Genomic DNA, 23,270 nt, shown 5'->3' with positions numbered 1-23,270 from the left:
TAGGTTGGCTCTCAGGGAGCGAGAGGTTCCCATGATGATTGCAGCACGTTGTCTTTTACATAATACTGGTAAAGGGACAGAGAGACCATGGCCAGCAGGCTGGAGGGGACACACAGACAAAATATCTGTTGCTTGTCAACAGCCAGAAACACGGTCAGTTAAAAGAGGGCACCGAGGCGGTCTGGTTTAAGGACAGCTTTGACAGTGTCCCATGTCCAGACAGCGAACTGCTTTGTGTTAACTTGGGTGACTTTGTGAATGAACTGCACGTGGCTTGCCTGTGAACAGCCACTCCTGCAGGAATTGGAGGTCCGTGCACATATGCTCATAGCCATTCTCATTGCTGTGGGGGCTGACCAGAAACAATCTGGAGATTGCTTGCATCTTGTAGGGGTGTATGGTACAGAGTTTTGCTCCATAATGCTCTGTATGACCGCATATGCAGCTCTGAGAACACATGCTGGCTGGTGCTTTTTCCCAGATCACTCCCCCCTCTTGCCTTTCCATCAGCCCCAATTCTTGCCACATCCCTGAATCGTGAGCTTTGTCTCTGGGACTCGTGAACCATGGAGGTGGCAAGAATTGGGGTTGAAGGAAAGGATTGGGGAACATGGCTTCCATCCATTTCCTCTTCCTGCTGGTCAGGGGCAGTCACAGAGGAGTTGTGGAGGGGGTGCTTCTTGAGGACACCCCACTAAGGTCACAACCAGGTAGAGAGACGCAGCAGATAGTTACGTGGGCAAGCTCCCTAAAACTTTCCTGTGAAGATTGTCATGGGATGGGAGTGGACGTAGTCTCTTGGGCATCTCTAGCAGCACGCTTGGGGACTCAAGCCAATTCAAAGCCAAGCTTCTCCAGGCAGCAACGAACCACTGAACCCCAACACAGCATGCTAGTCATTTGTCCCGGACCTGGACCAGCCGACTGGGAAACCAAAGCATGGCATTTCCGATGTTTACCCAGTCGTGGTGCACAGCTATTCAGAGAGGCCCGGGGGCTGCATGGCCGGTTCCCGGACTGCTTACAGGGATCATTTTAAATGTTTTGTTTATTGTATTGGAAAGCGCAGGTTTGGGTATCCGAGTATTTCTCTTTGCAATGCATTTATTTATGCTGCTAGACGTTCTACCTGCCCTGCCAACAGCCTTTATTCGGGAACGTTTGGGAGTTGTTTATAGCAGGCTTTTTTTTGCCTATGGCTGCCAGCGCATGTTGTTAAAATAAATCAGCTCTTTCCAAAGGCAGTACCTTTGTTCCATGCCCACGCACGTTCCACGGGTACCTTGAGAGGAAGAGGGTGGGGGGAGATCTGGGGCCCAGGAAGAAAGAGCCTGCAGTCATACACCTCTGTGAGCTCCCCTCCCCTCCTCACTCGGCTGTGCTGCCAGGCCCATCTGTGACAGGTGCTGCCAGGTCCCAAAACCTCCTGGCTCTCTGCAGTGCCCCCCTTCTCCATGAATTCATTGTCACTGTGCCCTTTTTTTGACAGCCCCTGCTAAGACTGATACCATGCCAAGACAGGGCTGCTTGCCAGCCTCTATGACCCAATGAGCTACGGTGGTGGGAGTTTTATTCCTGAGAAAGCCATCCATGCTGGACAGGTCAAAGGGTAAAGGTGACAAGCTGATGTCCCAGCCCTGCAGGTTTGGGGGTTAGGCTGAAGCTGATAGCCTCGCCTTGCAGAAGATACTCTTGTCAGGGAACAGAGGAAAGACCCCGTGAATGGCAGTCCGATCCTCAGGTCAGTGGGTAGCTTGTGTGTGTCCTTTACTGTGTATGAAGAAACCCCTTTATGCCGGTAGCAGTTTCAACGCTGAGCTTGTGGTGCCCCTTCCATTCAAGCCCTGAGGAGGCCCAGGCCTTGCTTCCTAGACCAGAGTACACCCTGAGATGGACCTAAACGCTAGCTGCAGCACTGCCTGGTGCCATACCGGCGCACAGCTACACGGGTGTGCTGGCAGAGGGGCACCGGAGGGAGGGAGGCATTTCCAAACCACTCAGGATTTTAAAGCGTGGCTTCGTTTCTGTGGTCCCTGATTTTGGCCAGAGCAGTTTGTTTGAGAGAGAGGGGTTTTGTGAAGAGTGTTGCCTGGAGACTTTTTATACTACTACTGGTCACACTGTCTCCACATGGACATATTAGTGTCCCACAGCTTGGGCTCTTTGCGGGAGTCATTTAACTTGACCAATGTAAACTTGTGGTTTTAACAGGCTTCAGACCATGTGTGGGTGGAAGCAAGGGCATGCTTACTTTTAGGGGCATTGGAAAGTGGGGCAGGAAGGGACCTCATACTACCTCGTCTAATCCAACTCCCTGCTCCACGCAGGATCACGCCTGACTAAACCAGCCCATCCAAGGGTCTGTCCAACCTGCTCTTGCAAACGTCCAGGGGTGGAGAGTCCACAACTTCTCTAGGCTCCTGTTCCAATGCCTGACTACCCTCGGAGTCAGAAAGTTCCTCATCTCCAACCCACGTTTCCCCTGCTTAATTTTGCTTGTAAAACTTTGCAGTGCAGACTACACTGCAGTGCAGACCACCCTCCCAGTGATGGGACCTTATTCCTCCATTATATATGTTGTTTGCTCATAATTTGCAAGAAATAATGGCCGCAAACTGACAGAGAGCAGGTTCAGGTTGGACATCAGGAAGAACTTCTTTACGGTGAGGGTTGCTAGAATCTGGAACGGGCTCCAAGGGAGGTGGTCTCTCCCCTGCCTTGGGGTCTTTAAGAGGAGGCTGGACATGCGCCTGGCTGGGTCGTCTGACCCGGCGCTCTTTCCTGTCTGGGGCAGGGGGTCAGACTAGATGATCTGCTGAGGTCCCTTCTGACCCTAATATCTATGAGTCTATGAATTCCTTCCTCTTTTGTGGTATTACCCCGCAAGTGCTTGTAGACACTTAATATCCTCCCTTTGTCCTCCTCTTCCCCAGGCTGTGTATATTCAGTCCCTTCACCCTCTCAGCCTGACTGGAGTTGGCACCCGGTTTTAAAAGAAGCTAAACAGTAACAGGTTTTCCTGGAAACAGTGATAGCAATAATGAGCTTTGTCTTCTCTAAGGGGAACAAATGCATGTCACCAGTTTCCCAGCCCCATCACTGCAAGCCAGGTGATTCTGATGTCAGCAAGAGTTCGTATGGTTTTGAGGGGTTTCAAGTCGAGAACCACATTGCAGCAGCTTTGTAAGAGAAAGAGCAGGAAGTATCGGGGCATCTGCTTAAATCCTAATGAGCATCAAGCTCGGCTGTATCTGCCATGAAAGGTTCACAGGGGTTTTGTACCATTTCTCAGCGTGGTCTGAGCAGGCAGCATGAGTTCAAGCGCTGGCCTGTCAGCAGCTTTAGAAATGCCTAAATGGAGCCATCATTTCCTGGGATTTTAGGAAACAATTGGAGAACAAGGTGCAGATCTCTGCCTCTGCCTCTCCAGCATCTCCTCCGCGGCACTGATGAGGCTGGTAGGGCTGGGAGCCCAAATTGCACAGGTGCACTTCTGAGTGTCTCTGACTGACTGCATCAGCGAGAGCTTCTCTCCGCATATCAATGAGGTTCTCAAGGAGATTCAGTGCAAGTGGAGCCCTTCCTCTGAAGGAGCCAGCGCTCTTGAAAGGACCAGCTGGTGAAAAGACTCCTTTCTTTTGGCTCGGGAATGATTGCCAGGCAGAGAAGAGAGGCCCCTCCCCCCCGGCAGACGTCTGTCAGCAGGATCTGTCAGGAGCCTCTCACGGTTAGGTATTTAAGTACCATTACCCATGCTAATATATGCAGCACTCAGAAAGCCACACAGAGGGCCTGATTCTGCTGCTGAGAAGCAACTGGCTCCATGACTAGTAGGGCACTGATTTCAGGGAGGAAGAATCTGGCCTTGGCCATTTCAAACCGAGGGAAACGCCTGCCTGAGCTGCTTGTGCTGGGGTGCTATGGGGGGGGTGAGATGTTGCTCACAGCTGGGTTGCAGCCAGCCACTCTGCATAGCGAGGCTCAGGCTGGCACCAGGCCCGTGCCAACAGGCAGCAGCAGGCGGCATGTGTTAGCGGCTCCTACCATGGGCAGCAGCGCTGGCTGAGCGGGTGACGCAGCCTGCCCTGCACCGTGGGAGGAGGCCGAGGACGCTGCCTCTCCCTTGGAGATGCAAGGGGCAGCACCTCGAGGGGGCACGGCCCTCTGGCTGGCGTGTGCTGTGTCCTCGTTACGGCTGTGCCCTCATGTGGGTGCTGGGTTTTTGCTGTGCTTATTCGCACCCCTGGTCAGCATCCTCTCTTACATATGCGGCTGCACTCAGGGGCCTCACACGTGGCCTGCAAGTCCATGTGCTCTTCGTAGCGGGGCCTGCAAGCTGCTCCATGTCTTTCCCTTTCATCTGGTAGTACCAGCCTGTGTTGTGAAGGGCTGGGACCCAAGCCCCCGGCCAACTCTCCTGCCACTCGGATGCAGCCTCTTCTGGGGCACAAGTGACAGGCAGTGCGTTCCAGATCTGCACAGCAGCCCTTGTGCACGGGGACTGGAGAGCGTCGTCTGCCCTGGGCTCACAGCGGTGGCTCGCTCTGCACACCCACGTGTGACTTCCACGCTACAGTGGCACCAACAGGCGTGATCTTCCATAAAGGCACCCTCCACCTTCCCAGCTCCGTCTGTAGTCCAGGGCTTGACATGGCTGCCCCTGCCGGACCCCCTACGTGGTGCCATGCCCTCTCCCTGCCAGGGGCAGCTTAGCTTTGGCCACCAGGCCCAATCAGGCGTTTCACGAAGGAAACCAAACCCAGCAGCCTTCCTCCTGCCGCCTCCACAAGCAGCCCCACTTATCGATGAACCAGCAGCTCAGCTCGCAGAAGCCACCCAGCTCTGCCTTCAGCGACTGCCCAGGACTAGCCACCCTCTCGCTGGGAGGCTCTGATCACACGTTGTGGGGGAGTGGGGACAGCCCGCGACCCCCCACTTTTCCATCTAGGAAAGCCGGTGCCTGCAGCGAGCGGGGCATCTGCACCCAGGGCCGTGCTCCGTGCCGGTGCAGGCGGGGGTCCATCCAACCCGCCTCGCTGTCCCGTCTCCCCCAGAGGTTGCGGTCTGTGTCTGTCCAGGGCTCTCAGGCCCGGGGGACGCTGCGGCCCCGGGGAAGCGGGGGTCTCTCAGCACCCCCCACCCCTTGTCCCTAGAGCCCAGCAGGCGCCTCGCCTGTCTCCGGGGAGCTGCCCGGCTTGGCCCGGGGCTGGAGAAGGGGGCGGGCGGCGGAGCTCTGCCTCCCCTCCGTCCCGCCCTGCCTCCGGAAGTCTCGGCCGCTGCCTCCTCCTCCCTCCTCCTCCTCCTCCTCCTCCTCCTCCTCTGCAACATGGCCGCGAAGTCTGATGGAGCCGCCTCGGCCGGGCGCATGGAGAGCTCCGCCGGGGCCCGGGGCGGCGGCGCGGCGGGGCCGGGGCCGGGGCCGGGCAGCCCGGGGGTGCGCCCGGGGGGCCGGCAGTACAGCCTGCTGGACTGCTGCTGGGTGCTGTGCGCCCTGCTCGTCTTCTTCTCGGACGGGGCGAGCGACCTGTGGCTGGCGGCCGACTACTACCTGCGGCGCCAGTACTGGTGGTTCGGGCTCACGCTGCTCTTCGTGCTGCTGCCCTCGCTCGTCGTGCAGCTGCTCAGCTTCAGGTGGTTCGTCTACGACTACTCCGAGCCGCGAGCCTCGCCGGCCCCGGCCCCGGCCCCGCTGCCCGCCCCGGCCCCGGCCCCGGCCCCTGCCTCGGCCCCGGCGCCGGCCGCCGCCTTCAGCACCAAGGACAGCGGCAGCACCAAGGACAGCGCCCGGCCGCCCCCCGCCGCCCCGCGCGCCGCCGGGGCCCGCGGCTGCTGCCGCCTCTGCGTCTGGATCCTGCAGTCGCTCATCCACCTCCTGCAGCTGGGACAGGTCTGGAGGTAGGAGCCGGCGCCTCTGCCCGCGTGCGGGGCGGCCGGGGGGCTCGCTTCCCCCCGCAGCGCTGCTCCCAGGCGTGGCGTGGAGCCTCTGTCTTGGGCCGGGCAGCGCGGTTGCTCCGGGTCGGCCCGAGCAGGGCAGAAGGGCGCCTGCCCCTCATCCCGGAGCTGGACTTGGGCTCTGCCGGGCAGCGGCCGGCCCTGTCCTGGCTTGCACCCCCGCGGCGCAGGGCACAGCATGGCTTCAGCTCTGCTTGTAGGCGCTGGGCGGGAGCAGGAGGGGCTGCGTCCCTCTGTAACCAGATCCTTGGCATCAACAGTTCGTGAGCAGTGGGTTGTGTTGAGGCTGGAGCCGCCCTCTCCAGCACCTGGGCTGGCGGGGAAGGGGATGGAGACTTGGGCTGCTTCCCGAGGGGCCTGTGTCCGGGCTCTGAATAGCGGAAGTCCTGGAGGGTCCAAACTCCCATCTGTGGGCGAGGAAGGGAGTCAGGACCAGGCGGAAGGGGCACCCCCGGACTGAACCCGGCATCGGTAGCTAACGTAGCGCTGGAGCCCGAACGTGGCGGGGTGTTGCCTGGGCTCGGCTGGCTTCTCAATACTCGGTTCATTGAGCATTTTCATGGCAAAAGGGAACAGGAAGCAGATCCCAGGCGCCAGGGGGAGGAGAGGATTGCTCCCCCCAGCGTACTGCTGCACGCCCAGCCGCTGCCGCCTGCTTCCATCAGCGGCAGAGTGCATGTGGAGCCCAGCCAAGTTGCTCCCCAGTGTGCGTGCGGTGCCCTGGTCCACGGGCAGGGCAGCGAGCAGAGGAGGCCAGGGCTGGACCTTTGCTGCAGCATCCTGCTCCGCTATTGCTTCAGATAGAAAATGCATGGCTTGGCCATCGCTTCCTGGTGGGCCTGATCCTGTGAGGTGCTCAGAGCATCCTGCAGGGCACTGCATGGGCTCTGAGGGCCCTGTTCTGTGCCGTGAGCCCAATGAAGCCAGGGAGACCACAGGACTTGCGGGGTGGGTGGAGAGTTGAATTTGAGGCGCTGCTTGTCGGTTCAAAGCCATCCTTTCCCCCTTCCCTTTTGTGTCACGGGTCTGTTCCCTACCAAAGGAGCAGGCACCAAGCAGTCAGAGAGCAGATGGGCTTGGAGCAGAGCTCAGCCCCGCTGCCTGCATCTCCCTGGGCTCTCCAGAACTCGGAGCTGATGGTTTCCTGGCACTAGGGCCAGACTATTGAGCTGCCCTTTCCTCTCTCCAGCTCAGACAGCCTGCAACTCTGCCTCCCTGGGCTGCACGCAGCCCGGCGCGAAAGAGCGAAGCTCTGTAATGGATCTTATTTCTAGCGATATTAATGCTGGGAATGAAAGAGGAGACAATGGCACATTCCTGACACAACGTGCTTAGCAATCGATGCTTTTAGACCATGTTTTGGTGCTGTTCCCCCTGCTACTTCTGCAGTCCAGGGCCTGGTCTCAGTTTTCCTGTCTGGATGCCTGTCTCTCGGTCAGATGGCAAGAGGGGGTACCGAGGGGGGGATCTCTTTTTCACAGTGTAGAGCCCAGCATGCCAGAAAGACCGTCTGCCCCCTTGAACCCTCACCAGCAGACTGCTCCCCTCCCCGTTCTCTAGCGTCCCTGTGACAGCAGCAGTCACTGCTTACATAGAAAAGTGATATTAGGGAAATATGTCATGTGTAAACCTGTCTTTAATGTGCTGTGGGAGGTGGAAGGGAGGAGGCAGCCCAGTGCCGTGGGACCAGCTGGCTCTCTGCAGACTGCCGGCAAGCGGTCCCTGGGCCCGCGCTTCAGAGCGGCTGAGCCAGGATGGCACCGACATCAGAGCTCTGCGCTCCTGCTCCTGCCGTGTCCCTGCCTGGGCTGAGCTCTAAGCCAATTCCACCAGGAGCTCTCAGAACTGACCTCTTGGATGAGCCAGGTTCCGGCTGCGGATCGGTTTCATCTAATCCTGAGCTTTGGTGCTTGCTCTGGTGACCAGTTAAAAGCAGGTTGCTAAGCCCATTATGCAGCTGGCTTTGCTGCAGGTGGCAGTGGCAGTTTCCAGGATGGGTTGAATTAGTGTTGAATAAATGATGCGTGCAGAGGGGAGACTTATGCTGGATTTTCCTAGGCCCTGCGTTAGCACAGACTTGGGTCCGTGGCTCTGGTTAATCACCGTGTGTGTAACACAGGTCTGGCTTCTCTTCTATGGGCACGGTTTGCACTTGTGGAATTGGGCCCTGCATTTTTTTTTTTTGCACCTGCAAAATCTGTTGCAGCAGCAACTGAAGGGCGCAGTCTGGTATTGCACGCTGTAGGTACCACGGCTTTTCTTGCGAAGTGTTTCAGCACTGTAGCAAGCCATGGAGGTTCACCGTCATCCACCCATTCACAACAGACCTGCCAATTCATTGCTGTGGGCATCCTGCAGTGGATGGAGTCGGTTGCTTGGGCGTGTGCGAATGTAATCAATACAGGCTGCCCAGAGACACGTGTGCGGTGCCAGCCCGATTAGCTCAGAGCAGGTCTGGTTCTGCACCTCCGTGATGCTGGGTGGGGAGAAGAGGGAGGTTTCCCAGTGGGCAGCTTCTTGGCCTCCTCTGAGCTCCCATTGCTCACCCTGCTTGCATTGGGGGCTGGCTGCATGCATGTAGTTGGCGTGCTGTTAGCAGCCAGGACAGGCCCTGTGTCTCATGCTGAAGAGAGTCCCCTGCTCAGAGATCCCCATCCCATCTTCCCTCCGTGCCCTGGGGTCTCTGCTCCCCTCAGCTTGCTCATCTGTGCCCCATTAACGTGACTCCACACGGCCCTGTGCGTGTCACCCCGACTGCCTGCAGTTGCCTTTGATTTCCCCCTGCCTTGCTGTGCCCTGGCTCAGGGCTGCAGCTCCGAGGCAGCTGGGGTTTCCCCCTTGGTTCTGCTTCATGTAATTGTGCTGGGCCCCACACGGCAGCTCAGAGGCGGCTCCCCAGTGAGGCCTGAATGACTGATGCGAGAGAAGCTTGGCGTGTCTCTGGTGCCTTCCCTCCTCCTTTGATCTCCAATCATCCCAGGGATGTTCCTCAGGCCCCCCCAGCAGGCTGATACCATAAAGGCCCAGTTTAAACTGGGAAAGAAACATATAATCATAGAAAAGTCAAGTTGGAAGGGGCCTCAGGAGGTCACATCTAGTCCAAAGCAGGGCCAGCCCCAACTACATCATCCCAGCCAAGGTTTTGTCTGTCCGGGTCTTAAACACCTCCAAGGATGGAGACTGCACCACATCTCGAGGTAACCTGTTCCAGTGCTTCACCACCCTCCTAGTGAGGGAGTTTTTCCTAAAATCCAACCTCAACTTCCCTTGCTGATAAAGCAAGGGGCAGCAGCTTCCGGGAAAGGATAAAGACCCATCCCTGCTCCTGACACTGGAGCCACATCCCTTGCCCCCAGGCAGAGCTCCTTTGTGCAGCTGGGGGCAGGATACAGATCTACCGCCTTCTGCCCCTGCTCGGTCAGGCCCGAGCAGCGCTCCAGCCCAGGCAGACCCGTTCCAGCTGCTCAGACAAGCAGAGATTCCTTTAATCCCCTAATCACACCGTTCTCCCGGCTGTGAATTCGGTCCCTCTCCCAGTGCACTGGGCTTCTTAGGGGCTGGCCCAGGGCTCTGCAAAGCATGAACTTGAAACTTGGGCTGCACCTGGTCACCCTCGGGATCGGGGTGAGCACGGAGGGGGCGCGGGGAGGGGGTGGGGGCTGAAGCCTTTCATCAGCATGGTGATATGACATCATTCTGGCTGGGCCGCACGGAGCTCCCTGTAATTATTTGACTTTGCAAGATGTAAAATGGATTAAAATGGCTGCAACTGAAAAGCAATTTTCTCCTTGTTTAAATAAAGGATTACGGAATAATATCCCAAATTACCTTTTAGGAAAATTGTACTCTGTATCAATTACGGGGAGATCAGCGGGTCTCTCCGGCTTTTTCATCTTGGGATGATGATTAATGAATTTAGTTACAGCCAGGGCTGGGCTTTTTTTGTTGTGTTCTGTTTTGTTCCACCGCTCGAAAATTGGAGTCAGTAATTGGAACAACTTAAGGACGGATCTGGCGGGTGAAGGAGCGGATGAGCTGCTGGTGCTGTTGTGGATTATTTATATTGCTCTGAACCAGGCTAATAATGAGGGTCTTTAGCTGGTCACTTGCTGTGCGGCTTGTCGGTAGGTGATCCTCACAAATGAGACTGTGCGTTTCAACAGGTCCGTAGTGGAGGCGCGCGGTCTAACGTGACACGCCAGCCACCGAAGGGCGGGCTGTGCTTTTGACAACAAACCGAGCCTTTCAGCAGACTCTCCAGGAGAAGCACGATGGTCCAAGCCCTTCAGATTCGTTTTTTACAGTGGTTTTCATTGGGCTTCTTTCCTATGAAGGAGGTAGTAATTAGCCCTAAGAGCATCCTCTGTAGATTTCTGCTTGATCATCACTTCTGGAAAATTAAATGATTTTTTTTTTTTTTAAGTAATTGATTCCTTGTGCCTCCTGCAGCTGCAGCCGTGTTCGCTTCATGCAAACCTCGCCACGGCCTGTCAGCGCGAGTGCGGATGTTTCTTGGGGTTGAAACACAAACTCTCTGATCAGACGCAGAACAAATCAGCACCAGCGTCTCATTTGCCCAAGCTGACGGGAGCCGAAATCTCGTTCTAATGAGATCTGGGAGGATGGGAGCGGAGGCCGGGGTGGGGGAGGCAAGGTCACTTGTTGAGCGTCTGAGAGCCGGGGGGGCGCGTGGAGCAGATGTGCGCCTCCCCTCCCCTTTCTCCCCTTCCCCTTTGTTGCCGTAATGAGCTGTGCCCGGCAGCTGCGGGCTGCACGAGGGGAGGGCCAGGAGCTGCGTGCGCGTGGGGCCGTTCTGCTGCAGACAGCGGGATCATTGCAATGACAAGCCCAATTAGCGGGTGTGATTCCAGCGGGAGGCTAAGGTCACTGGTGGCTGGGCCTCCCCTGCCTGCACGGGCTTGGAGGGGGGTGGAAATCCCCACGGCTTCACCAGAGCCAGGCCCAGCGGACGTGGAGGCGCCTCGTGTCCGTGGATCTGTCTGTCAGCCCTCTTCCCTCGTGTGAGCTCCCTGTCGGTGGCTCAGCACAGACGAGGCAGGGAGCCGGGACAGCCGAGGGCGGGCTGGGGCCTCCTGGGTCTCTTGTCTCCATAGACGGGAGCTTTGCTGTTGGCTCTCGGGCATTGGGCCTCCCCCCCACACCCTGCTCCTCACGGCCTTCCTGGGCTCTCCTCAGGGTAGGGGCTGTGGAAGGAGCTCTGGAGGTGCCAAGCCCGGCCCTGCCTGGCTCGTCTCTGTCTGTCTGCCCAGGGCAGCACCGGGGTTTGGAGCGAGAGGAGTATGGCAAGTAGCACAGCGGAGGCTGGGATCTGACGGGCTGCAGCCAAGGGTCTGAGGCTGCTTCCACCTTGGTCAGCTTTTCCCCAGGATCCTTCCTTGAGGTCCAGCCGGTGAGGGGAGAGTCCGGCCCACATCCCTTCGGCTTGGAGAGCGGGGGCTGCTCGGAGGCTCTGAGGAGGGAGAGCTTGGCACCGGGCGCTGGAGGCAGAGTGTGCTACCCACGTCCTTTGTATGGCAATGGGAGGAGCTGGGCTGGAGCAGATGGCATCATCTCCCTGCCCTTGCCAGGGCCTGGCACCCTCGGCAGAGCTCCCATCCAGCCACACATGCCAGGGGCTGGGGTTTTCAGGTGGGAGGCAGTTGGGAAGGGGAGGTTCTCCCCTTGCTATCTCGCAGCAAGTCAGCAGCTGAGAGAGAGGGGTGAGGGCCAAGTCCCGGGCTGGCAGCAAAAGCACCTGACCCTCTCTCCCTCCGGCCTCGGTTTCCCCGTGTGCTGACCTTCCCTCCCAGGGTGGGGACGGTCGCTGCTGGAGCTTGCTAGAGGCCAGCGGCCAGTGATTCAGCGTGGCTTGGTGTCCCTTTTAGCTGGGGTGGTGGGTACGAGCTGCCAGGAGCGCCGGCGGGAACTGCTCCTTCTCGGATGCCTGCACCCGGCCTGATGTGAAGAAGCAAAGTGGGGCCAGGCCGCGACGCTGGCTGCTGGGTCCTGGCCCAGGCTGTAATCAGCACCTCACAACCTGGAAGCAGGATTATTACAGTGACTTTGTCTGCTGACGCTAGTGCTTTGCTCGGTGCTGGGGCCTTGAAGGCCCTTTCGTGACCCAGGGCTCGCCCAGGAGATCCCACTGCTGGTAAAGACCAGGCACCTGTCATCTCCAGCTTGACATGGGGGCCTGAGTATCCCCACAGCCTTGTGACTTCCAGGGCCAGGGTCATGCCGTGAAGCTGAGCACCCTGCTGATCTCCAGCCCCTGTGATGCTGCCCCTGTGGCTTTGGTGCATGCCGGGGGCTGCAGAGACCCGCCGTGGGGGCTGTCAGGCTCCACTGGCCTTTTTCCTGCTCTGCCATTGAGGGTGCTGAGCTGAGCTGGTGCTTGCCAAGGGCTCTGAGCCCCCTGGGCAGGCCGAATCCTGACGGTCAGGTCAGGCTGGGACTCCCGCTGCGCTCACCGAGGGCGGTGCTGGGTCAGGCCTGGGCAAGGGTGCGGCAGCCGGGTGGGCTCAGCGGGGGCTCCCCTCTGCACTCTCACCAGGCGCACGCGGTGGTCTCCAACCCCCTACCCCACTGCTCGCAGGTTCATCCTTCCCCTGCCTCCCACGACCCCCCCTGAGCCACAAGCAGGTACCGAGGGGCCTGGGCTGCCTGGCCGGGTGCTGGTGGGGCCTGGCTCCCGGCTCACACAGCCCCTTCCCCGTCCTTCCCGGGTGAGGAAGGAACGGGGCCGGTCCCGTGGAGACACCCGGGGTGTCTGGACGCTGCGAGGAGCCCATTGCACCCCTCTCCGCTGCCTCGTGCAAGTGCTGGATTAACAATACCTGTCACATGTCAGTGTCCTTGGCAACGCCGCAGCCAGGGCTGGCAGCTCCGCCATGGCCGCGGGCTCCGTCTGCCCCGCGGCCCCTCCATGCCCGTGTCCGTCCGTGTCTCTGCCGCACCTGCTTCCCCACTGCTCCCCTTTCTCCTCTGCTCCCTGCTCTCCCGCCTGCCCTGAGTGCCGGCGGCTCTGCCCGTCTCCTCCCCGGGTCCAGCAGCTGCTTCCAGGCGTCCCCCTCTTCCTGCTCTGTCTCAGCTGGGTCTCTGCCTCCTCACGGGCCCGGGCACATCCCCAATCACCCCGTGGGGCTGCTTCTTCCCCCTCCAACCAGCTGCCACCGTCCCACTGGCCCAAGTTCCCTCTGTGGCCCCAGAACACCCCCTCCAAAAGAAGGTCTCTACCTGCTATGCCAGAGCTGGGCCCCTCTCCCCTGGGCTCCCCTCTTGCCCAGAGCGCAGGGAGCGGCTGCAGCCCTTTCAGCTGGCAGCGGGGAGCCCCTCCAAGGCCAGTCCTGACCTCAGGGCTGGCTGGGCTGAGGGCTCAGGTCCAGCCTCGCAGCCTGCCCGTGGACACCCCTCCCTGCCTCCTGGCTCCCGGGTTCTTCATCGGGGTGCCTGGCAGATGCAGATGGTGGCAGGGGGGAACCAGCCCTGGACAACCCAAGTGACACCATGCAGGAAGACAGGCCCCGTGGAGGCATCTGGCTGGGAGGGCAACGCTCCGCGCACCAAGAAAGCAACATGGGGAGCAGTGGATGGGGCTGGGGCTGGAGTCTGCGGCGGGAATTGGGGGCTTTGTGACATTGGGACCCGATTGTCACCTCCAGCCCAGGCACAGGGGGAGGGGGGTCACCTCCACGGTGGGAGTGAGCTGACCCCCGCCCCCCAGAGCTGACGGAGGGGCTGGAAATGCTGGGCTAAGGCTTCCTCCCGGCCAGCTAATGGAGTGAAGTGACAGCTTTTTACGGCTCTGATATAAAGGCCATCCGTTTGCATGACAGCTTTACTGGGCTGGGAGGGAGCTTTACAGGCTGGTGTCCTTTCGCTTCATCTTTCTGTTTTCCCCGTCGTTTGTCTCTCCGTGACGTGAGGTGGGTTCAGGAGCAGAGCTGCGCTCCACTGGGCCGTGCACAGCGCCAAGGGGCATCGCCCGGCCCCCCGCCCGGGACTCTACTGTGGGGGCAACACCGCTGCTCCTTGCTGGGGGCTTCCAGGATGCCGTGTCCCAGTGTGGGAGCGGAGCGACGGCCTCCCCCTTCCATGCAGCTCCCCACAGAAGCAGGGGCGCAGCATATATCATCCGGGGAGATGGTTGTCTGTGGCCTTGCAGCCACCTAGTACCTGGGAGGGAGCGGGAAGATCCTAGCAGGGGGCTGGCCCTGCCTGTGGGTGCAGAGGGTTACAGGTGCACCCGTGAGCCAGACAGGGATGCCGCAGCAGGGCACGGTGGTGGGGAAGCCGGCAGGCAGGGCTCTGTTGAAGGGGGGCTCCCAATGGGTGGTCACCGCTCAGCGAGGCCTGGGGTAGACAGGGAGAAAGGGGCTGTGCAGGCTGATGCTGTCCCCCTCCAAGGGGTTGCAGCACGAGCCTTGGCTGCTCACATCTTCGTCCCCGGAGATGCCAGGCTGCAACGAGTTGACATGCATGCCTCTTCCTAGGCTGCTGCTGAAGGCTTAGCGCAGGCCCAGCACTGCTGGGTGGCCCCGGGAAGGGGAGGGAAAGGATGGGAAGGAAAGGGAGGCCCCGCTTGCAGTGAGCCAGGCTTGCAAAGCCTGGGCCAGCGTGCTGACCCCAGCCTGGCGAGCAGATGGCAGGCCCGAGCCACGTGATGGCGTCCCCAGCCGCGCCAAGGGCCAAGGCCTGGCTCCGTCATCAGAGCCCTGCCGCCACCTCCCCCGGTCCCAGTGTGACCAGCTGCTCCCCTCTTCCTGCCTGATCAGCATGGCGAGAGGTGGGCAGGAGGGGTGGGCTCCGCTCCAGCTGGGCCAAGAGCAGTGACGTGGGCGAGGCGGCCGGGGATCTCTGGCCGGAGGGGAGGGAGGCCGGCAGGATGGGACGAGACAGGGCCACATTCCTCAGCAAGGACACAGCTAGTCCACTGCCCCCGGGCAAGAGGGCACGGTGGCTCCAGCAACCCTCTTGCCCCTGCCCCAGCATCCTTCAGACTAGCATAGCCCTGCCCAGCAGCTAGCAGGCCCGTGCTCCGACGGGAAGAGCCCGGTGCAAGCACTCAGGGGTCCACGCAGCTCGGTGCTGCACTGTACAGATGTTGTCTCACGGCACCGGTGCCCCCTGCCCTCTGCTACCCTGCAGGGTCGGGGGGAGAGTTATGCCACCCCCACAGCCACAGGCCTGGCCCAGCTCCCCTCCGTGCTGGCTTCCAGCTTCGTGCATCCAGGCCGCACGGGGACCAGACTGCCCAGCAAATCCCAGCATGGGCTCTCAGGCTCCCCGGTGCTGGCCCCTGATCTGCACTGTTGCCTCCCTTGCCTGCAGGTACCTGCGCACCCTGTACCTGGGGCTGCAGAGCCGCTGGCAGGCCGAGCACCGGCGGCGCCACTTCTACTGGCGCATGATGTTCGAGAGCGCCGACATCAACATGCTGCGGCTGCTGGAGACCTTCCTGAAGAGCGCGCCCCAGCTCGTGCTGCAGCTCAGCATCATGGTGCAGCAGAACAGCATCGAGCCCCTCCAGGGTAAGCGCCCCCTTCCCCCTTCCCCAGCCCCCTCCCTCTTTTCCTGAGGTCCCATGAAGCAGAAACAGGGTGAAGGCAGGCTGGGGGCAGGGGATGCTTCCCATTGCAGTCCAAGCCCCTGCGGGACAGGGGAGTAGGGCAGGCCGGAGGGAGACCTGCTACCAGCTGTGGGGTCCAGCTGCACAGACCGAGCCTCACCCTTGGGGCAGCTTCTCAACCCTGCAGGGGCAGCAGGCCATGCCAGCAGTGCTGTCCAGAGCTGGGGGCACTGGCACAGCCTGGTAACTCCTCTCTCCTGTCTCCCCTCCCTGCTGCCCCTCTCTCTCCCACCCCTCAGCCCTGCTCACTCTGGCCCCCTGACTTCCCTGTGTCTCGCTCTGTGCCCGGCAGGTCTCTCGGCCTCGGCCTCACTAGTGTCGCTGGCCTGGATGATCGCCTCGTACCAGAAGGTGCTGCGGGACTCGCGGGAGGACAAGCGGCCCATGTCCTACAAGGGGGCGGTGGTGCAGATCTTGTGGCACCTCTTCACCATCGCCGCCCGCGCCATCGCCTTCGCGCTCTTCGCCTCCGTGTTCCAGCTCTACTTCGGCATCTTCATCGTCACCCACTGGTGCATCATGACCTTCTGGATTATCCAGGGTGAGACCGACTTCTGCATGTCCAAGTGGGAGGAGATCATCTACAACATGGTGGTCGGCATCATCTACATCTTCTGCTGGTTCAACGTCAAGGAGGGCCGGAGCCGGTACCGCATGGCCATCTACTACATCATCACGCTGGCCGAGAACGCGGCCCTCACCACCCTCTGGTTCCTCTACTACAACCGCGAGGCCACCTCGGACTTCAACGCCTTGCTCATCGTCTGCGTCGTGGTGGCCAGCTTCGCCCTTGGCATCTTCTTCATGTTCATCTACTACTGCCTCTTGCACCCCAACGGCCCCGTCTTCGGCCCCCAGGCCACGGGCTGCATCTTCCACGAGGCGCCCGACACCTGCGCGGGGCCGCCCGCGGACGTGGTCACCAGCCCCCCGCGCTCCCTGCCACGGACTACAGGGGGGGAACGGGAGGGGGTGCCGGGGGACAGAGACAGCTGCGTGCCTGTGTTTCAGGTCCGGCCCAGCGTGCCCCCGACGCCTGTGGCCCGCACCCCGCGGACAGAAGGGCCCGTCATCCGCATAGACCTGCCCCGCAAGAAGTACCCGGCCTGGGACGCTCATTTCATTGACCGGCGGCTCCGTAAGACCATCCTGGCGCTGGAGTACTCGTCCCCGGCCACGCCGCGCCTGCAGTACCGCACCATGGGCACCTCCCAGGAGCTGCTGGAGTACGAGACCACAGTGTAGGGCCGTAGGACACCTGCCCCCGCCGAGGGGGCTGAGCCCACGGTGCATTTGCGGAGGCCTTGGGGCACAGAGCCCAAAGGCAGCCAGGCTGTGCCCAGCCCCCCCCAGCACAGCACGGCATGGCACGGCACGGCACGGCACGGTACGGTACGGCACAGGGGGGAAGCGTTGGTGCCCTGGAGCAGGCCAGTCCCATTTCTTCTCAGCATTTTGCCTTTTTTGTTCGTTAGCACTGACAGCCCCATTCACCTCCTGCTCTGCACCCCCGCTGGGGGCAGCGAGGGCAACTGGTGCTATTCCCCCACCCACCTCAATGCGCTCCCCTCCCCTGCGGTGCCACGGCCACGTTTTCCACCCCTGGCAGCCTCGCCAGATACCCCGTTCCCTGCCATCGGGCTACGTCCGCCCTGGGTGGGGAAGGGTGGTCGCTGCTGAAATACCTCACCTGCACCTGAGCCCAAATAGCCACAGTCTTCGGAGCGCCTGCCCGAGCTCCTGGCGAGGGGTTGGGACAGGGAGCTGGCAGCCCAGGAGGGAAATGCTCAGGCCCCAGCTTCAGCAACCAGCCTCAGGACGAGGCTTGGCTAGAGCCGAGGGCAGTGTGGGGGCCAGGAGCAGTGGGTGCGCCGGCGTTGACTGGGTGCATGGTGCTGTGGGCAGCTTTGGGGTGGGTGAGATGTGCCCGCGGGTGCTGGTGCCGGCATGCCCTAGGGCCAGGGGTGCTGTGGCAAGTGGGCACATTGCAGTGGGGTCAAGGGTGGGTATTACTCCAACATTTCCCAGCTCTGGGCTCCTCCAGGGCAGGGTGGGGACAAGGTCAGCAGCAGCCAAGGAGGCAGGTCTGCAGAGCCAGGCAGGTGTGGGAAGCTGGGGGCACCGGGTCCCTGCTTCTGTGCCAACGCCAAGCTGGGCTGGGTCTCAGGGAGGCAGGGGTTACAGGCAGCATGCCCGGGGCCCTGCCCCACAAAGGGCCAGGCATCTCCTGTGCTGGGGTGCAGCGGGCTGTCTCAGCTCAGGGCCTGGGGGCAGGCAGCAGGGGTGGGGGGCCTGGCGGGCGGGCACGGAGAGCTGAGCTGGAGCCTCCCCACATTGTGCAGAGCCTGGCAGGGATCTCACGCGGGGCGGGGCTGCCTCAGCTGTGCTCCTGACCCACTGCCCAGAGGAAGGGAGCTCCTGCCAACACAATAGCTCCTGCCCAGGGGAAGGCCAGCAGGCAGGAAACACCGGCCCCTTTGCTGCCCTGGAGGCAGAGATCCAAGCGCCGCCTTTCCCAGCCCCGCTGCTCAGGACAGAGCCACGCCAGGCCTCTGCCCAGGGCACCCGGCAGCTCCTGCCTGCCATCCCCTGCTTGCAGTTTTCTGCCTCTAGAAAATCTGCCATTTTGCTAGTCGTGGGGGGAGAGGGAGGTCTTTGCCTTCGCTCACCAGCTGGCTGGGAAGGGAGTGGGTGCCCACGTGGGTGTGAGCATGGAGGACCAGCCCTCCTGGTTAGCAGGAGCACGTGGGCACACACACAGCGCAGGGTCTGGGCTGGCACAGCCGCACCTCCAGTGCCAGACTCCGACCCTGCTGCTCGTGCCCAGGTGATCCTTGTTGATTAGCAAGGGCCGGCCTGGGCGGCACAAGGGCTGGGTGCGCCATTCCCATGGGCAGGCACGAGCACCAGGGGTCGGAGTCCCCCGTGGCACCTGCAGCAGGGTCGCAGCCATGGAGAGGGTAGCGGGGAACCCAAGGAGTACGTATTAGGATCCAGAGGCCACCCAGGCAGCACCCGCAGCCAACTGGGGCCAAGCTCAGGTGCAAGGTGGGGGATACAAGGGGGAGGCTGGGTGCTCCCCCCACCTCCCCGGCCCAGCAGGGCCAGGCCTAGTCTGGCTTTCCCTGTCCTTCCCCCTGTCCTGCAGGGGATGGAGGGGAAGGAGCCGTGTGGGAGATGCTGGGTCCCCAGGCTGCGTTGTGCCACGGCCTGTCCCGGTGCCCGGCGTCCCTGCCCGGCTGTGGTGCAGCATCTGCTTGGCGTGAGCAGTGTGCGTGTGTGTGATGTGAAACGATCTACCTCAGCTGCGGCTGCTGGGCGGAGCGGGCACGGCTCGATTGGAAAGACTGGAGCCCTGTTGTGCCAGGCGAGCGAGGTCAGCAGCTCTGGGCAGGCTCCCGGCTCCGTGTTGGGGGGTGGCCACTTCCCCCATGGCAAGGAGACCTCCCTCCACGCTGAGAGCAGGGTCAGGCCCTTGGGTGTATGTGGCCAGGGTCCTTGCTCGACCTGCGCTCGGGCCCGGCCCGGGGAGACTCCTGCAGGCATGCGCGCTGGCTTTGCTGCCAGCCGGCCCCTGCCACCAGGGTCCCTGTCTGCACCTTCCACGGGGTCTGGCTTCAGGCTCTCCGCCCAGCCCCCTGCACTGGAGCTTTGCTAGGCGCTGGGCGTATGGAGCACCAGGCACTGAGTGCACCTGCCCACCTGTGCGCTGCAGTGCTGGAAGGACGTGGTCCCCTGAGGGACCACGGGCACCATCCCAGGGTGCTCTCCTTGGAGCAGGGTTTGCCTGGCAGGGGTCATGGGGGCTAGTGCGCTCCCCACACACCTACGCATTTCCATTGCACACCGTGCCCTAGATGAGCTTCCCTTCTCCAGTGCTGCCAGCTCACTGCAGAGAGCAGTATCCCGTGGGGTGTAAATCAGGCCGGGCTTGGCCCCTGGCACTGCATAGCCTGGGTAGCATGTGCTGGGTGGGGTGATGCCTGCAGTCGCTGCGTGGTGCGGTCACCCGGCGTGCCCCTGTAGCCTGGTCTGTGCTCCCACCGTGAGCGTGTCACATCTCTGCAGCGTGTTCACACCCTGCATCTGCATCCCCATGCCCTGGCGGGACCTCGCAGCCTGTCTGCGGGGATCTGCATCCCCCTGCCCTGGCGGGACCTCGCAGCCTGTCTGCGGGGATCCGGGCTTTGCCCGGCGCTGGCTGCTCTCACTGTGCCAAGGCTCCTGGAGACCAGCCCAGGCCGGGATCTCATCTCAGCAGTGCAAATCTGCACTCGCCGGCCCTGCATTTACCGGAGTAGAAACGAGAGCAGAATCAGCCCCGCTAGCGTCGCGCCTGCACGGCTCCCCCACGCCCAGCCGGCCCCGTTACCCCGCACGCCTTCCACGCCGCACCGCACGCAGGCTGTGTGCTGGCCCCCTGCGCCGGCTGCAGCCTGCATCATTACAGCAATTAGCAGAACGTTTGCATTTTCTCTGGCAGATTGTCACTGATGCCATCTGAGGCCTACCTGATGGCAGGCAGCGTGCAGCTGGTGGCCCACTGTGGCTGGGGAGTTGGGGAAGTGATGGATGACAGGCCAGGAGCTGGTGGGAGGAGGAGGCTTTTCTGTCACCGACTCTTAGCACCTGGGGCCGGCAGGGCCAGGGTCAGGGTCAGACAGCGAGGGCATGCCGGACAGTGTGTCCCCGCTGCTGACCGCCTGCACGGAGCTGCACGACCCAGGCTTTAACCTCTCGTTTGGGTGGCTGGTTTGCAAGGTTGGGGGCTCCGTACTGGCAGCGCTGGAGCCTGCCTGGCTGGAGCTGGTGGCTCTGGAGTCCTCCGCTCTAGTAACCCCGGATTCGCCGTGCCGGAGGATCTCTGCAGGGTGCAGGTTGTGTTTGTCCTTCGATGGCTTTCTTGCCCCGGGAAAGCACGTTCAGCTCTGGAGTAAAGTGGCAGCTGGCATCTGGTGAGCTGCTGGGGAAGGAGCCGTGTCTGGAGCCTGGGGTCTAGGCCTGGGAGTTGGGAGGTCGGGTCCGTTTGTGGCTGGGCTTCTCAATCCCTGCATCGAGTCACTGGGCCTTTGGGCATGGGGTTGTCTCTGCTTGGCAAGGGTGCGAGGGCTGATTTAACAGGGGTAAAGGGCTTGGCGAGTCCCAAATGGTGCTAATGAGATGCTGTCCCCCTGGGTGCCCCCTGCCCTGCCTTCGACCTGCCCCCAGGAGCAGCACTGAGAAGACCACGTTGGTTTTCTAGCCCTGTAAATGGCTCCCAGTTGCAAAGTCCTGCTTTTCCCATCTGCAGGGCTCGGTGCTAGGCCAAGGGCTGAGCCGTGTTCTCACTTCACGCCTTGGCTTCGTGCTGTTGGCGTGTCACAGGCGCGGGCTCCCGGCACGCCCTGCCCTGCCCTGGGTTCCCGGGCTCCGGAGAAAGGAAGGGACTGAGAAAACTGCACATTGCCCCGGTGCTTCCCCCCAACACGCCTCCTCCCTCTCTTCCCCTGGGGCAGCCTCCCTGCCCCATTGCCTGGGTTCAGGCAGCCGGCCCTGGAGCAAATTCAGAGCCAGGCGGGAAGCAATTGCAGTGCCAAAAGCTCCGTGCCAGCTGGGGCATGGATGGGGCATGTCCCAGGACACGCTGGGCTGTGCAGGAAGCCGGGGCTGCTCGGTTGGAGGTGCAGGTGGTGGCGGTGTGGACGGAGGGTGTTGGCAGCAGCCGGCGACTCAGAGCCTCCAGGTGCTACGTCGCGAGGCCAGCGGGGCCTGCGGTCACTCGCTGAGGTGGAGGGGATGTCCCGGAGGCCTGTCAGGGGGGTGTTGCTGCACCGGTGGGGCAGCAAGGTCGCTGCGGATGGGGTCCAGGGCTGCCCTGGGCTTGTGCTGGGCGCGTGCGGACGAGTGCAGGGCGTTCTGCTTTGTGCGGGAGTGTGCATGTGCATGCGTGCGTGTGTGTGTGCAGGTGCACGCGTGTTCATCGGTGCTCTGTGATGCGACCCGGTTCGGCGCACGTGACCTGAGCTCTCCGGCCTTCCCAGCTTCTGGCTGGCACAGGGGGGGCAGAGGACGGGTCACAGCTTCCCAGGGATACCCCTCGGTTTGCCAGGAACAAGGACCCCCCTGAACAGAGCTGGTATATGGCTGTTGCAGAGGGCATGATGGTCTCAGGCAGGCCGAGGCACATCCAGGGGGGATCCGGCCCGGGCTCAGCCATGACCTCGAGGGGATGCTGATGCTTTGGGAGGGATGGGCAGGTCTGTCTGTGTCCTGAGCCACGGGCACGTGATGCCACAGACGAGTCTTCTCGGGGAAGCGTGGGGACGGGCACCCGCTGATCCAAGGGCCAATCTTCTATGCACTCTAGCCACGGTATTCTCAGCCTCCCGCCTGCTCCGGGAGAGGGGAATCTCATCGCACCTGCAATAATCTTAAAGGTAGTCAGCGGCTGGATGCCGGTGGGGGGGCAGACCCGGGACGGGGCAGACAGGCCGAGCTGCCCCAGCTCCTCTCTCCTCCCCTGGCAGGTGGTTCCCTCCCATGCTCACGTCCGTCTGCCTCTCAAGGCGCCAGGGCAGGAGAGACGAGGTCCGAGGGAGCCAGGCGGGTCTCTGCGGACGAAGCAGTGCCCTGCTCTGTGGATCCGAGCCCCGCCGGGATGGGACACGTGCATCCTGTGTGGCCGTCGCTGAACTCTCGAGAGGGCTGGGGACCACCCCCCAGGGCGAAAAGGCAGCCGTGGGGATCCCCATCCGTGCCACCACGTTGCCCCCGGGGTAAGGAGAGGTGAGCTGGACCCTGAGGGGGAAGGGGAGTATCCAGAGCCCAGATGAAGGGGCTCCAGCCAAATCCAGGCCCCAGCTCAGGCTCAAGTTCGGCCCATGGCTCGGCGGGGTCGGGCCGTTCGGGTCCAGTCCAAGCTCCAGGTTCTGACGGTGCCGCGGGAGTGAGGCCATGCTGCCCCCAGCACTCGGGGAGCTGGGCCAGGGCTTGGGCAGCTCTCTCCGGCTCGAAAGCGCTGGCGGCGGGGAGCTGCATGGGGGCGCTGGCTGCTGACTCCCAGGGTCCGAGCTGCGTGCCGTGCGGCCCCACAGGCCCCTTCAGCTTGCCTTGAGCAGGTCTCTGGGAGACGTCTCCTCCCCACGCCCTCCCGCCGGGATCTGGACGCCCTGCGGTCACGGCCCTGGACTGTAAATACTGTGTGTGCCACCGTCTTCTTCCTTCCGGCCGGCGCGGTGCGGCGCGGCGGGGCAGGGCAGGATGGGCCGGGCCGGGCCAGGCGGGAGGAGCCCGAGGTTCTGTACTGAGACTTTTTTGTATACCACAAACTTTTTGTATATTTTTAATTTTGCTGCAACATGAGATATTAAAGTCATTTCAGTAAACCCCACGGGCAGGCCTCGTCCTTGCTGCCCCCCGCAACCGCCCCACCCCTGCCTGATGGACGTGTCAGGGGGGTGGCACCGGGGCGCCCAGGAGGAGAGGGTGCTTTGGGTCTGCTTTCATGCGTTGGGCACCAGACGTGACACTGGATGCACGGAGAGGGGATGGATCTTCGACAGCTGTCCCCAGCCCCGCCTGGTAACGAGTGACCTTCACACCCGTCTCTCTCGGAGAAAAGGATGGTGTTTGGCAGCCCGGGGAGGCTCCTGGCTCCCAGGATTAATAAGCTCCCCTGAGCATCATCAGGACCTGCGCCTGTCCCTCCTGC

General features: G+C 61.8%; 1 protein-coding gene across 1 annotated transcript in view; it reads left to right on the top strand.

Annotated features, from left to right (window-relative positions):
* The window catches only part of XKR7 (XK related 7), a 33,603-nt gene extending 10,654 nt beyond the window's left edge, over positions 1-22,949 (top strand). Inside the window, exons 2-3 of the mRNA XM_059713134.1 lie at positions 15,283-15,482; positions 15,873-22,949. Of these exons, the coding sequence (XP_059569117.1) occupies positions 15,283-15,482; positions 15,873-16,825 (1,153 nt within the window). The 3' untranslated portion in view covers positions 16,826-22,949. The remainder of the gene's footprint in view (positions 1-15,282; positions 15,483-15,872) is intronic.
* Positions 22,950-23,270: the final 321 nt, after the last annotated feature.

Source organism: Alligator mississippiensis, chromosome 9 (assembly GCF_030867095.1).
Source record: "Alligator mississippiensis isolate rAllMis1 chromosome 9, rAllMis1, whole genome shotgun sequence".
Taxonomy (NCBI): Eukaryota; Metazoa; Chordata; order Crocodylia; family Alligatoridae; genus Alligator; species Alligator mississippiensis.
This window is presented reverse-complemented; position numbering and strand designations above follow the sequence as displayed.